Source organism: Manihot esculenta, chromosome 2 (assembly GCF_001659605.2).
Source record: "Manihot esculenta cultivar AM560-2 chromosome 2, M.esculenta_v8, whole genome shotgun sequence".
Lineage (NCBI taxonomy): Eukaryota > Viridiplantae > Streptophyta > Magnoliopsida > Malpighiales > Euphorbiaceae > Manihot > Manihot esculenta.
In genome coordinates this window covers 15506271-15521112 of record NC_035162.2, presented here as the reverse complement: position 1 = coordinate 15521112, position 14842 = coordinate 15506271, and the positions used below count along the sequence as shown (strand labels likewise).

General features: G+C 33.0%; 1 protein-coding gene across 1 annotated transcript; it reads right to left on the bottom strand.

The window, feature by feature from the left end:
* Positions 1-716: 716 nt before the first annotated feature.
* Positions 717-1606, bottom strand: LOC110609754. Its single transcript, XM_021749542.2, has one exon. The coding sequence runs from the start codon at positions 1488-1490 to the stop codon at positions 948-950; it is 543 nt and encodes a 180-aa protein (XP_021605234.1). The 5' UTR covers positions 1491-1606; the 3' UTR covers positions 717-947.
* Between the last annotated feature and the right edge of the window lie 13236 nt (positions 1607-14842).

Here is a 14842-nt window from a genome sequence, read left to right as displayed (position 1 = left end):
AGAAAGCTAACTCCCACATGGGGATAATGGAAGCTTCACCCACATTCTCACTTGCCCATCAGGCAGATAATAGTTATAATTTTTCTTTTTTTATGATTGGTTCTGATTAGTGTTTGTAGTACTAATAAATTAAAACTTATTGGTAGAAAAGACATAAATCTTTATGGCCAGCTGACACTTTTATTTGGTTTAAATTAAAAAAATTAATTAAATTAAATTAATTTAAAATTTTAATTTAATTTTTTATTTATTTCGATTGATTAAATTTTTAATTTTTAATTTTAAAAATTTCAGTTATTTCAATCTGATTTTATTTTAATCAGAAAAAATCAAAAAAATCGAACCAAATCGATTAGTAATAATAATATATTATTTCAATAATATAGAGATTAGATCATACGGTTAAAATACTTCAATTAAATTTTAAAATACTAAAACTTAAGTATAAAAAATAAAAAATTATTAAAAATTAAAATTAATCAAATCAAACCGAATAAAATTGGTTTAGTTTGATTTAATTTTTGATCAAAATCAGTTCGATTTTATAAATATTAAAATTTTAATTTTTAATTTATTCTATTCGATTTAATTTTAAACCAAACCGATCTAATGCTGACCCGCTTAGTAATTAACATCCATAATTAATGTAAGTTGAATTGAGTGAAAATTTTTAATTAATTATTTCACTAATTAGACCAAAAAAAACAGGCTCAGGCTACTAAATTTTAAATCTTTTCAAGTTATATTGACATATTACAATGAATTTATTGCTTCTGGGGACATATGCTTTCCCCTCACATATCAAGAGACAACAGAAAAAAAAAGAAAATTACAAGACAGCAAATGGAATACCTTAATTTGACATATGTAAGAACATTATGAACCCAAATCCACAGAAGCTAATGATCAATGATGAAGATCTTAATATCATCTGGATCTGCATGAAATTATATGATCATTTGATGTCTTCTTGATCTTGAAATGCGAACTATTGATTCAGAAACAGCACAAGTTCTTTTACAAGAAGTGTGAAGATTTATGAAGCCAAATCTTCCACTAATGCTTCTTAAAACCTTAGAGCCATTCCAAAAGTTACTACCAGATGCTTCTTCACCATTATCATCAACCTTTGAACATTCAATAAATGCAGTAAAGAAAGGATCCTTTCCAAAGCATCCATTAGAATTCTTCTTAACTTCCTTCATGTTGAATCTTTTTGAGGTAGGAGGAGGCAAGGGAAGGATTTTGAATAATTTGGAGTCCTTTCTCTTGTGACTAGGTTTCTTGGGTATTCCTGGCAAATGTTCCCAAGAAAATGGAACGCCGGTGAGGCGAGGCGGGGTGGCTGGACCAAGCGAGGAGTCAACGGGAAACTCTGAAAACGAGCACAAAGAGAAGGAGGGTGAGGAGGAAAAGGAAGGAGTTTGTCTAGAGGAAGAGTTTTTAGTTGGTGAGTAACCCATAGCTTTAGAGGATGAGAGGAGAGGCATTTCTTTTCCTTTTTTTTCTACCCTTTTCTTCCCTTTGATCTAATTTGCTTCAATCTCATATATATAAAGAAACTATGGAAGTGGGAGAGGAGCTGAGAATGGTACATTTGCTGTTTAATGTCTTTGTCTTTGGAACATAAACGATTAGAAGAAGATATTATATGCAGACAAACAAAATGGACCCCACAATATTGATGACAAATGGGTAGAGTTGAGAAAAAGGACTACACATAAGGGCAAAATGGAAAAGTATCAAGGGTGATTTTTTTTTCTTTTTATAAACTATTCGTCATCCCACATCGATTAGTTGGATTAATTTAGATTCACGAGGTTCATTAAGTTTTCTTGACATGAATAAATTTTATTTATAATATTCAATTTAAATACATTTTATTTATAAATACTCTTGCTTAAAGTTTTAAATTTTAATTAAAAGATTTAAATTATTCTAAAAAGATTATATATTAGAATTTAACTATAATTAATTATTTTAATTAATATTTATATAATATATCAAACTATATTTTATAATATACTAAAATTAATTAAAAGATTCCACAAAATTAATAGAGAAATATTTAATTTTAGTAGAATATTGAAGGACTAGAACTCAAAACTAAATATGTGGAGATATTATCTTTTTAATTATTAAATTAAATCAATCTAAATAATAGAAAAGTATTTTATTACATATGCTCTTGAACTTAAGCCATAACTAATAATTATAAATAGAAAAAAAAATTTTTAATCTCTGAAATATAACATAATTAGTGAATTTATTTATTTATTTTTAAAACTTAATACTTTTATTTTTGAAATTAAATTCCGTCAAAATCTAAATTTTTTCATCAAAACTTTCTGTTAAATTAATTATTTTCACAGGAGAATAAATATAATCTTAAAAATATTCTTATCAATAATAAAAATAAAAAATTATTATTTAGTTCTTATAATATGAAAAAACTCGCTACTTAGTCCTTTAAATTTAAAAAATATATTAAAATCTCTCTTACATTTTACAAAGTCTATTAGTTAATTTCTCTATTAATTTTATTATTAAAATATTTTACTATTTAGTCCTTATAGTTTAAAAAAATTATTAGTTGATCTTTCAAATTATTAAAAAAGTTTACTAATTAGTACCTCCATATTAGAGGTATATTAAAATTTTTTTTTATAATACTTAACAACTAAAATGAATGAAAAAATTAATTAATAAACTTTTTAAAATGTCAAAAATATTTTAATAAATTTTTCAAATGACGAACAGTGATTGATAGTTAAAATTTTAACTTTTTATTTTTAATAATTTAAATTTTATATATTTTAATTTTTATTATCTTTACTGAACTTAAATCTTCCATTTATTAAAATTTATATTTATTTAAAGAGATTGAGTTTGAGATTTTCTTTCTTAAATTTTGATGAAATTAAATTTTAGAAACTAAAGTGTTGAATTCAAAAACATAGAAAGATAAATCTGTTAATTATGTAATATTTTAAGGATGAAAATGTATTTTTTCCTTTTAATTCTTTGAGAGAGATCTATAAAATTGTAAAAATTAAATTTCAGAACTAAAGTGTTGGGTTATAAAAAGGATAAATTCTAAAAATAGAGAATGAATTTATTAATTATACTATATTTTAGAGATAAAAAAAAGTATTTTTTTCTTATAAATATAATGAATCGAATCTAATCTTATATTGTCCGAATCTTTATATTTAGTAGCAATTTTGCATCTCAAATTAACAAAAAAACATATTTTATCATGTCCAGAAATAATTTGGAGTGTGAAATTTAGAGAGATATATATTTATTAGTGACTTAATATAATAAAATAGATCGGATTTAAGGGAATGTTCAAATTATATTTTTTTTAAAACTTTCAAATTATTATATTTAATATTAAATTATATGTCAATAGCAATGTAGGATAATAATAATAAATAAATAAATAAATTAGGGTGTTAGAATCTTTGGCGTAGTTCTTTCTATTGCCCCATTTTTTGGAATATTGTACAAGCAATAATTGAGGGGATTAGGAATATTCATAGTGGAGCACTTCCTGTGCTCAAAGAATTTCTTTTTTGTTTTTAATAAGGTCTGGAATATCGAAATAATAAATAAATCAATAAAAATATTTGTCCTTTTTTGATAAAATATAAAAAAAAATATGAAAAGTAAATGTTTTTATATTATTTAAACGAGTGAAAGAGAAAAAGGAATCATAATTTTAATTTACTATTAAAGTTTATTTCTTTCACAGAATTTTATTTTATTTATTTTAATATCTCATGAAGTTGAAATATTTTTAAAAGTTCATTGAAAAAATTTTTAAAAAATATTTTTTATATGTTCTGATGTTTAAAATATTCAAAAATTTTAATTAATAAAAATTATTTTTTAATTAAAAAAATGACTATTTTTTAAAAGAGTCAATCATTTTGCATAATTTAAGATTTTTATTGAAAACTGTGTAAAATATCATCTAAATATAAAAATTGAACTAATTAATTTAATATTTAAACATTTACTCTATTTTTTAAAAAATAATTTATATTCAAAAAATATTTTTTAAAATATTTTTATGTGAAAAATATTTTTTAATGAGATAATTTATTTTTATTATTTAATTTTAATTTAAAAAATAAAATTTATTAATAAATTTATATATAGAAATGTTAATTATAATCAAGCTGGCTGGTCTCAAATATATTATTGGTATCTCCTCAAATTACTTTCAATTTAAAAAAACAATCAAACTAACTAGAAAATATTTTATTTTTTACTACGGTTTTGTTTTTGTTTTCTTCGTTTAATTCCCCATAGAAAATTGAGAAAACGCGTTTCTATAATAAAAGTTATTTTTAATTTAAAAACTAAAAATATTTTTAAATTTTTATTATTTTTTAAAAAATATTTAATTTTTTTTATAATACTCTCCATTTTAATTTTATATTAATTTAAAATAAAAAATTGTACATAGTTAAATATATAAATATAATTATTAAAATTTATATTTTATTTATGTAAAATCTATCCATACAGGGAGATGTAGTTTTCATTTTAGAAAATTATGTTTTTTAATTTTTTAATATAATAAAGAAAATGAGAAAAATAAATATTTTAGTATTTTTTATTTTTTACAAAATTTAAAAAATAGAAAATTTATTTTATGTTTTTAATTAGAGTAAAAAAGTTAAAATAAATGTATTTTCTAATTTCTTTTAAAAATAATGAAATATTTTTTAGAGAACAAACATATTTTTTTAATTAAATATGCTCTTGAATTTTTCAAGATTAAGAAAACATTTTTTTTATTAATTAAAATTTCTAAATATTTTAAATATTAAAAAATATTAAAAAATATTTTTCTAAAAAATATTTTTTGAAAGAAGTAGAGTTTTAAACTCTATAAGAAAATCTAGTCTCGTAAAGATTTAACTAATTAATATTATATAAGAATACCTACAAGTATATTTTTGTAAAGCTTTTCTATTTTAAATTTTAAATTTTTTAAAGAATACTTATAACTTCCGTATCAAAGAAATTATTCACAACCACCGATCTAATATTTTCTTTATCTTATAAGCAGTGGCGGAGTCAGGAGTTTCCTTTTGGTAGGGTACCGACTGCGCCACTGCGGCACCACCGGCTGTGCCGCTGCGGCACCTTCATCCCCTTTAAAGCATTTTCCAGTTGTCGGTACGGCACGTGCTCTCCTTGCCATACCTTCCCTCCGCCCCTGCTTATAAGTCTAAACTCAATGTCTAAACCCTGCAAAGTAGATAGAATAACATCAATAATGATTAATAAAACCTTTCGAAAGAAGCCAACCATCTTCTCTTCCTATTCTCACTCACATTTTTCATTAATAATAAAAATAATAGTAATAATAATGAAGAACTTTATCTCCTTCGCAAGTACTTTAAGAAAAATTTGGTTTTCTACATCACTATTTCACCTTTTCACCAACAACAAACTTCCAAATCTAAACTTTTGGTGAGTTTTTTACCAAAAAATATTAAGAAAAATATTAATTTATAATTATATTTTACTTACTAAATCAGCATTTTTTAATAATATTTAAAAATTATTATTATTTGCTAAAAATATATTATCATGAGTATTATTTTGATACAAATTAAATCATAAATTTTAAAATGAAAAACGAATCAAATCAATTTTTTCTTATTTTTATATACGATCATTTCAATTTTTATCAAACGGTACGATATAATAATATTTCTACATATATATTTAATTAATTATCTATTTATATAATTGTTGTAGCTAGCATATCGAAATTTGATAAAAAAATTTTACCATACAAGAGAAATTGCATTGAAAGTCTAAAAATAAAATTAGTTATACATCCAATCTAGTCCATAAACAAATGAAGCTCAAAAACCAACCCATCCCAAAAGCCATCTAGAATCACTGTTTCATCTTCCTCATCGACACGGACATGCAGCAAAAATAGAGAATAATCTCCGGCAACCATGCATGTTGACGCTGATGAATTTAAACAAATAACAAACAGATTGCAATCTAGAGGCTCAACTAGAGCTGGTAACATCCTGAGTAAAAGGGGGGAAAATAAAATAAACAATAAAACACACTCATCAAACTCAATAAAATTATATTTGCCGACTGAAAATCAGGACAGAGAAATAATGCCATGGTGTTTGCAGTTTCAAAATAGCCATAAAGCAGCCATAAGGAGACAACTTGTACTCTCGCACAGAATAATTCACCGCTCCTTATATATTATTCTCAACAGCAATCGGCCGAAAAGAAAACTAGAGACATAGATCGCACACCATACAATTAGAAACACAAAGACACTCTCGCACCGAGTAATCCACTGCTCCACACTATTCTCAACAGCAATCGATCAAAAAGAAAACTAGAGACATAGATCGCACACCATGCAATCAGAAACACAACCACACAAGACCATAAGAAACAACCATTAGGTCCAAATCAAAATCATGATAATTTTAATAAGACTCCTTAATGGTATATAAGTTCACATACACACTCATCAATAGGGGAGAGTATAAATCGGTTTGAACCGAAAAACCGAACTGAACCGATCAATTTCGGTTTAATGGTTCGGTTAATCGGAAGGTTCGGTTCAGTTCGATTAATATTTTTCAATTTATTCGGTTTTTGGTTCGGTTCGGTTTAAACGTGTTAAATAACCGAAAAATCAATTTTATACATAGAAATACTGATTTTATATATATTTTTAAATTTTATATGGATTTTTATGGATTTTTTAAGTATTATTATTATGTATTCAAACAATATTTATTGATAAATTTATGTGAAATATTTATTAAATTATTCTACTGAAATTAAAAGCAGAAAATTAAAAAAAAATTACAAATTTCGATTTGAATCGAATCGAACCAAACCGAACCGATTTTTATCGTTTCGATTTGATTCGATTATATTTTTATAATCAATTTTTTCGATTTTTAATATTTTTATATTTCAATTTCCAATTTTTTCGATTCGATTCAATTTGAAACCAAACCGATCGATTGTACAGCCCTACTCATCAACTATTGATGTGAGATTCTAAAAGACTAGTACATGGATACACCCCGAAAAGACCTCAACCCAAGATTCATAGAAAATTACTCTCCTTATTGCCTTTTTAACAAAAAATAAAATTTACCTACTATCACTTAAATTCAAGTTAAAATTATAATGGTTTGACAAACTATTAATATAAAATATATTGGTTAAAAAAAAGGTAAGTTCACCAAAAAATTAATGCTAAAAAAAGTTAGTCCTGGGGTAATCTCACCGAAATAATTCAATATTTAATTTAAATTCAATAAATTATTATTATAATAAAATTTAAAACTAATAATACTAGAAATTTATCTCAATTTTTAATATCATAAATGATTTTTTAATATTATTCACTTTTCATCGATTATTATTTAAAACATTAATTTTTAATTTTTTTATATAATATATTATAATATGTTAAATTGACAAATGTTAAAATTTAATCTTTTATTATTATTATTATAAATTATTATTAATGATTTAAAAAACCTATAGAAAGAATAAAGTATTAATAAATTTAATTTAATTTAATTTATTAGATAATATTTAAATTTAATTTTAAAAATTATTTATTGAGTTTCATCATAAATTTATAAAAAAGAGCATCCACTAGAATACCAAAGAAAATTATTCATGAATATCAGTAAAACAGAAAAATAAAATATCAAATATTAAACAACAATTGAATACAATAATTTTTTAAAATAATGATAAAAAAAATGCGGATAAAATAATTTTTTATTAAAGGTATATATTTAATAATTAAACTGTTTAATTTTTAGAAAAATATATTAATTATAGAATTAAGTAAGAGTTAATATTTAATATTATTTTTTATATATAAAATTAGTTTATATTTAAAATATAATAAAATATTACATGAAATATGATACTTAAATTAAATTAAATTATAATTTTAAAAATCGATTAAAATTATATTTAAATATAAATATTGAGTTTCAAATATAAATATTTAAATATAAGATTAATAAAGTAATTTAGGCATTGCCCGATTTAACCCTGAAAGTGAAAGAAGATGGTGTTCCTTTCCACGGGATTTCTATACAAAGAAGAAACGACAAGAGGAGACTAGTGTCGTCTCGTGTTCTAGTACTGTGCAGCCTACAGAAGACTCGCCTACAGAAGACTCACGTGCACATGATCACTCGTTGTTTAGTGGCATGTGGGTTGTGGGTCCTTCCTCCTGTGCTTGCGTTTTCTCTGATGTCTACCTTCCATTTCCATCTTCTTTTTCTTTAAAAAAAAAATAAAAAAATCCATCTTCTCTCCCTAGTATTCTGCAGTGTCCTGTCTTGTCGGTCCAAAACAACGATGTTTCGCTGAACAGATTCACAATAGCCCGGAAATTAACTCGTGGAAGATTTGTTTCTGCTGTAAAAACTTGTCTAGAAGCTGTTTAAAATAAATTCAAAATATAAATAAATAGGTGTTTTTATATGAAAATTAAATAAAATGTATTTATTTATATTTTAATTTATAATCGAAAATCATATACTCTCATTAAAAATTAAGAATTTCATAAAGATTTAATTTAATTTATTTTTTTTATGAAAGAAACTAATTAGAAAGTAAATTTATCATTTGCATTAATTCATAAAGTAATTTTTAAATATGTAAGCAACATGTATGCAGGCAATTTATTCACTTATATGATTGCAAAATCAACATTATCAAGAACAGTTACAATCACGAGCAAAAATACTAGTGGGAAATGTTGCTTTACACTTTTTTTTTTTCTTTTTTACTCTCGTGAGTTGGGCTATCTTGAATTTATTTGCTAATATTAAATAATATTATATATATAATTATAATATTATTTAATTATTAAATATTTCTTATTATTTTATTAAGTTAATTTGGTGAATTGATTATAATTTGTTATATCTAAATAGATTATATATATATATATAAAATATATATTATTACTATACTAATTGAATTATATTATTAGAATATAAATTATTAATATATATGATGATCTGAGATCCAATAGAATAGGGTTTTACAAGGGTTTTGTATTACTGAATAAGGCCTTAGCTTTCTGAGGAGGGGACTCCTCTTTTATACATTGTCTTGCTCGCTGGTGACGTGTAAAGGTCTCTCCAGGATTGGACCACGCGTCTCTGCCATGCAGATTCGGAGGTACTAGGGTATCAGCCGCCTGCTCCATGCGTAACGCCTTCTGATTCTCCTCGTGCGTACGTTCGAGCGGATCTGCCAGGCTGCCTAGTGAATATTTTTCTGGATCCTGGGCTGGGCCAGGAGTTGGGCCGGACGCTAAGCCTGAGTGAAGAGGATGGGTCGAGCCCGGCCTTGAGGGTTGGATGAGCCAGGCTTGTTATGTACATCAGGTGTGTGGGCCTCTACGTCATGGGCTTTGGGCTGTGGTCAAGCCCCTGGCCAGGGAAGAAGGAATCCAGCGGTCATCAATTGCCCCTTCACCTTCTCGGCGGTTATTGCTCCAACTGCCGAGGGGGTGAATACCAAGAACTTTTATGATCACGTCTGTTCGGGTTCAGGTGCCTTAATAACATCCTTTCATCTTTCAGTCGTTGCGCAGTTTCTGAATTCTATTTGCTCTTTTCTCTTTCTGTCTTTTTTCTATTCTTCTTGTCCTCTGCCGCCTTTGCTTTTTTTGTCATCATTATCTGGACATCTCCTTTCTTTCCTTTCCCGTGAATATCTTTTAAGAATCTGACATCACTGGCTTAGAGTCTAGTGTAGCTCTGCCTCGTGCTAAGTCCTCAGGCTCCGAGTATATATCAGTGCCAGCTTTTCTTCATTCTTGAGCTTTCTGTTGAAATGAGAAATTCTTGTTTTATCTGTGGTAGGTCTATTCGACGCCTTCTTCAAACAGATTGCCTTGTGCCCCAGAGGTTTGATTTGATTTTGCTCTTATCATCTTAAGGGAGAACTGTTTCTGATTTGTCTCTGTTTTGAAACTTTTTGCAGTTCCTGAAATAAAAATGGGTCAGATCAAAATTCTTGAAAATTTGATGTTACCTCTAAGGCGTCTGGATGGTGCATTGAAGATCTTTCTGGTATGGCAGTCGAAGGGTGGGACCATTCGGCAAGCTGCTGAAACTGCTTTACCCAGGTCGTCTGGCCGGCCTCCTCCTTTGCTTGTTGTCCGGGCTGCAAAGAAGTTCTGGGCTATTGAGGGGTTCGCTCTAACTTCACCTTTTTCCGCAGAGAAAAAGGGAATTTCCTCGATGCCCCTGTTGTCCTCTTTTGATATAAATGGGAGTAGCGCCGGCGCTCAGCTTGTTGTTCCTTTTGGTGTGAAGTACCAGTATTATTATTCCCTTTGGTGTGAAGTACCAGTATTACGTGGGACTGAGATCTGCTGCACTCAGTCAAGTCTCCAGCGATTTCTTCGAATGTGTACTTCGCGATCTCTTCGGGGCCATAACCCGAAGACTTATGTTTTTCATGTGTGGTGCACGGCCGGCATACAATATCTGAGCTTGTTCGAATGTACCGTGCATCACATTCGGGTAACCGAACGTTTGCCCAGGGGGACAGTGAGAAATGCTTATGGGAATCAACTTGTTCAGTTCCCCTGTAATAGCGGGACAGATCTTGGCCTTTTCTTAAAAACTCACATTCCGAGCTGCGAGAAGTCCTCCAAACTGAAGACTAAAATAGTAGGGTAGGTGATAATCGTAGATGATGACGTATCCGGATATGTAAATCCTTTAAGGGTGGTCTTCCATTCTGTAATGTAGGCCTGTGTAACGTGCTGTAATGTACTTTTCTTTTAATGAAGTTCTTGTTCCGCTCTCATACTCAAGCTGTTCTTCCTTTATCATGTGTGAAATACTTTAGATTGCTCGCCTTATGATTTTAACCAATTGAGCTCTGTCCTGCTTTTTTCCGAGCTGATCTAACCATATCTGCGAGCTTTGATGAGTTGAACTCCGGATCCACTTAGCCAACTGGGCTTTCAAGTTTCCGAATTGGACTGCCTGACCGACCTATGAGCTCGGTCTTTACTTTGATGAATTGAGCTTTGAGTCTCCCTCATCCGGCCGGGCTCTCAGGTCATGTTGTCCGAGCTGGACTAACCGACCTGAGAGTTCTGTCTTTGCTTAGTGAAATGGGCTCTGAGTTTCCTTTAGCTGACCGAGCTCTCAAGTCGTGTTGTCCGAGCTGGACTAATCCGACCTCTGAGCTCGGCTTCTGATGAGTTGAACTCTAAGCTCTCAGTTCTGTATGATTCCGAGGTGCTCTTGGCGCCTCTTTCCGATCTCACATCCTTTGTTTAATAACGATAAATCCAATCTTATAACTTTTTAAGTGATGAGCAAGTCTGACCTTTATCATGCTCCCTTTTGCTTGTACTTTTGAGTCTTTTCATGACTTGCCCCTCTGTTTCCTCGGCATTTACCATGGGGATGGTAAAGTAGTAGGCTAAGTTTCTCTGACTGATGAGTTGGGACTGTATTATGTGGATGGAGAATGGGCTTTTAAATGATGGGCTGTTATCGTATACTTGGCCCTTGATAGATGTAGATAAGCCCAGCGATCATCCTTTTGCCCCTTTACCGTCTCGCCGGTTATTACCTAACCGTCGAGAGAGTAAACTTCGAGAACAATTAATGATCGCGCCGCTCCAAGACAAAACTGTTCAGATCAACGCCCTGCCTCATAATTGCCTTTCTTTTCGAATTCCTTCTGTCTTTTGAAGAACTAGCTCTTGTCTGCTCTCTGTCTTCCTGCAACTCTTTGTACGGTTTTTCATCCCATTGTGTTCTCAGGTACGCTTCCTTGTTCTTCCATGGCAAGTTCAAAGCTTCCTGATGTTTTTGACCTTGAGTCGCATATTACACCTTCCAACATAACTAATCACATTTCCCGGAGGCTTTTAGATACTCCGTTGTATCTTATTCGAGCACCTCTTCCAAATGAGAGGATAGTTCTTCCTTACCCTCGTCCTCCTGGTTTGGTGGATCCCCAAGAGGTTCGTAGCATAGTGTTTTTCCTGAAGCAGAGAGAATTTGGTTTACCGTTTCCTTTTACCCCTTTATTTGTCGAGGTCTTTGAATACTTCGGGGTAACTCCTCGAATGTTATCCCCAAATTCCATTTTATTCATGTCCTGTTTCGAGTCTATCTGTCTGGGTTGGGGTTTCGCACCTACGGCCTGTCTGTTTGTCACTTTTTTCCGCCTGGTTAGGGCGAAGCAAAACTTCTATTACTTTTCCCCCCGTAATGGGCTGTCTCTTCTTACGGGCTACAAGGATTCTATAAAGGGATGGGTAGAGAATTTCCTTGTGGCGGAGTTAAAACTAGGGTCCTGCCGATCGTGGGAAGTGGACCTAAGGTGGGGGGAGATCTTTCCGGGCTGCAACGATCTGCCCGAATTGAGTCTTATTGAGCAGGTCGGGCTGTTTCGACTGACTTCCGTTGAGAGGAAGTATGATGTCGAGAAGTGTATGTTTACGTCCAACCTTAGGGATATCCGGGACACGGGTATAGTGCTTTGTCCGGCTATTCTGTTTCTTCTTTGCTCATAATATCAGGAAGTATGCTGACTCTTTATAACTTCTTGTTTCTTGCAGCTTCTGAGGTTAGAATGGATGGCATCAAATTCCCCAAGAATTTTGACCTGTCTCGGGAGAACATGCATGCAATTTTTGACGCCTTTGGGGATGGGCGTTCTGTAACTGAGATTGCTGCAGAGCTGGCTCAGGCCGCTTCCTCCAAGAAGGTCAGCCGACCTCCCGTCAAAGCTTCTTCTCGAACTTCCAAGCCGAGCTCTCGCAGCATCAAATCAGCTCGGCCATCTAGCCATGGTGGGTCGAGCTCAACCTCGACGCCTGCTGAAGGGTCTAGATCCGTTCCAGCCTCCTCAGAGGTCGTGAGGGAAACTTCCCTAGCTATTGTGGAGCAGACCCAAGCTACTGAACAAGTGGGGCAGAGTGCTGCCCATTCTACTGAGGGGGTGTCAAGAGGGAAATCTAAGTCCCCTGTTGAAGACAATGAGACCTCTGGGGCAGGGATGGAGATCGTCCTCCTAGAGGATCAAAGCCCAGAGGTTTCTGGTGAAGGTGCCCCTGCCCCAGTGAGGACTGAGCCTGAGGGATCTGAGGGCGTCTCCTCAAAGACCGGGGGCAAGCGTCCGACCTCTTCTGAAACGCCTGTCCCATCTCCTGCTCGGAAGAAGTCCAGGACTGCTGCGGGTCCTTCCCCACCTCTTTCTCCCATTGGGAAGGGGAAGGGTGTGTCTGTTGTTCCTTCGTCGTCCCCCACTGACAACATTCTAGACCTGTCAGGCATTTCCTCTGAGTCTCCGGCCTCTGCTGTAGCCGCACTTCTCCGGGAGCGGATGTTCGGCGGGATAACAGAGGCTTCGGATCCTCGTCTTCTGGCCCTGACTAGTCACTTGGCCAGTTCTACCAAGGAGCAGGTATCCTTCCAATCTCGCTCTCGTGAGGAGCTCGGATCCACGATTAGAGAAATGCTTCTGATGGTAAGTTATTTTTTCACTTCTCTTTGAGTTTGCTTTGTTTCTTTTCTTGACGATTGTTCGTCCGTATTAGGTGTCGGACCTATTTATGGAGGTGGATGCCCGTGACCTCTCTCTCCGGGAGTCCGTGGACCGCCGGATCGAGGAAGCACGTCGCGATGAAAACCTGGCTGCCACCAGCGACGCGAGGGGCCACCTGGCAGCCGCCCGGGAGCAGATCCAGTCTCTCCAAGTGGAGTTGCATTCTGCGCTGGAGGCCTCTAAAAGAGCTGAGGACAGAGCGGCTGAGGCGGCAGAACATAGCAAATCCCTGGAATCAGAGCTGTCTCGTACTCGCAGGGTTCTCCAGGAGTCCGATGAGAGGGCAGCTGAGGTAGAAGCTCGTTGTGTAGAGGTTGTAAAGCAGCTGTCCTCTATGGCAGCGGCCCTTCAGGAGAGGGATGAGGCTGTAAGCCAAAAAGCTGAGGTCCAGCGTCAATATGAGGCCTTAAAGGCCGATTTTGAAGGGCTTCAAGCTCATCTGAATGAGGCGAGGGCTCAGAGGGAAAGTGCCCTAGCCCGGGTGGAGGTCCTTGAGCAGGAATTGGGCACAAGTTCTGAACGTATCAAAGATCTGTCTTCATCGGCTGAAGAGTTCAACCTTCGCCAACAACAGCTAAAAAATGAAGTCAGGGCTTTGGAACGTAAATGTTTGGCCCTGCTCGAGGTGGTAAAGTATGTCGAAGGGAAGGCTCAGCTAAAGCGTGAACAGTGTATAGCAGAGTATCAGGAGTCTGATGAGCTGAAGGTTAAAATTTAACAGGCCTGTGAAGCTCATCTTCAGGACTACAAAGATTCTTCTGAGTTTAAGGAATTTGTAGCTGAGGCTTGTGAAGAACATCTTGATGAGTATAAAGCTTCTGGTGAAATGAAACAGGCAATCATTGATAAGGCCTACCGCATGTATGTAACTGGCTACAATCGCGGTTTAAGAGAAGCTAGACAGGCTCCTGATATTCCTTTGGCCCAGCTTCGTAGGCGCGAAGTGGACTCAGATGGCGAGTCAGTGCTATACGGGGAGGATGATTTCCCTTTGCCCCGAGGAGATTCCCGGAGGAACATAGACCGGCCAGCTGAGTCTTCTTCAGGGGAATCCGAGCTAGGGTCGGAGGAAGATGATCTTGATTCTGAGAAAGAAAGCCTCCACCCTGGGTCAGAAGTTGCCCCTACTATTAATGTTGAGAGCTCTGGCCCAAGGGACACCGAGCTTCCTTCGGAGGTGACTGTAAAT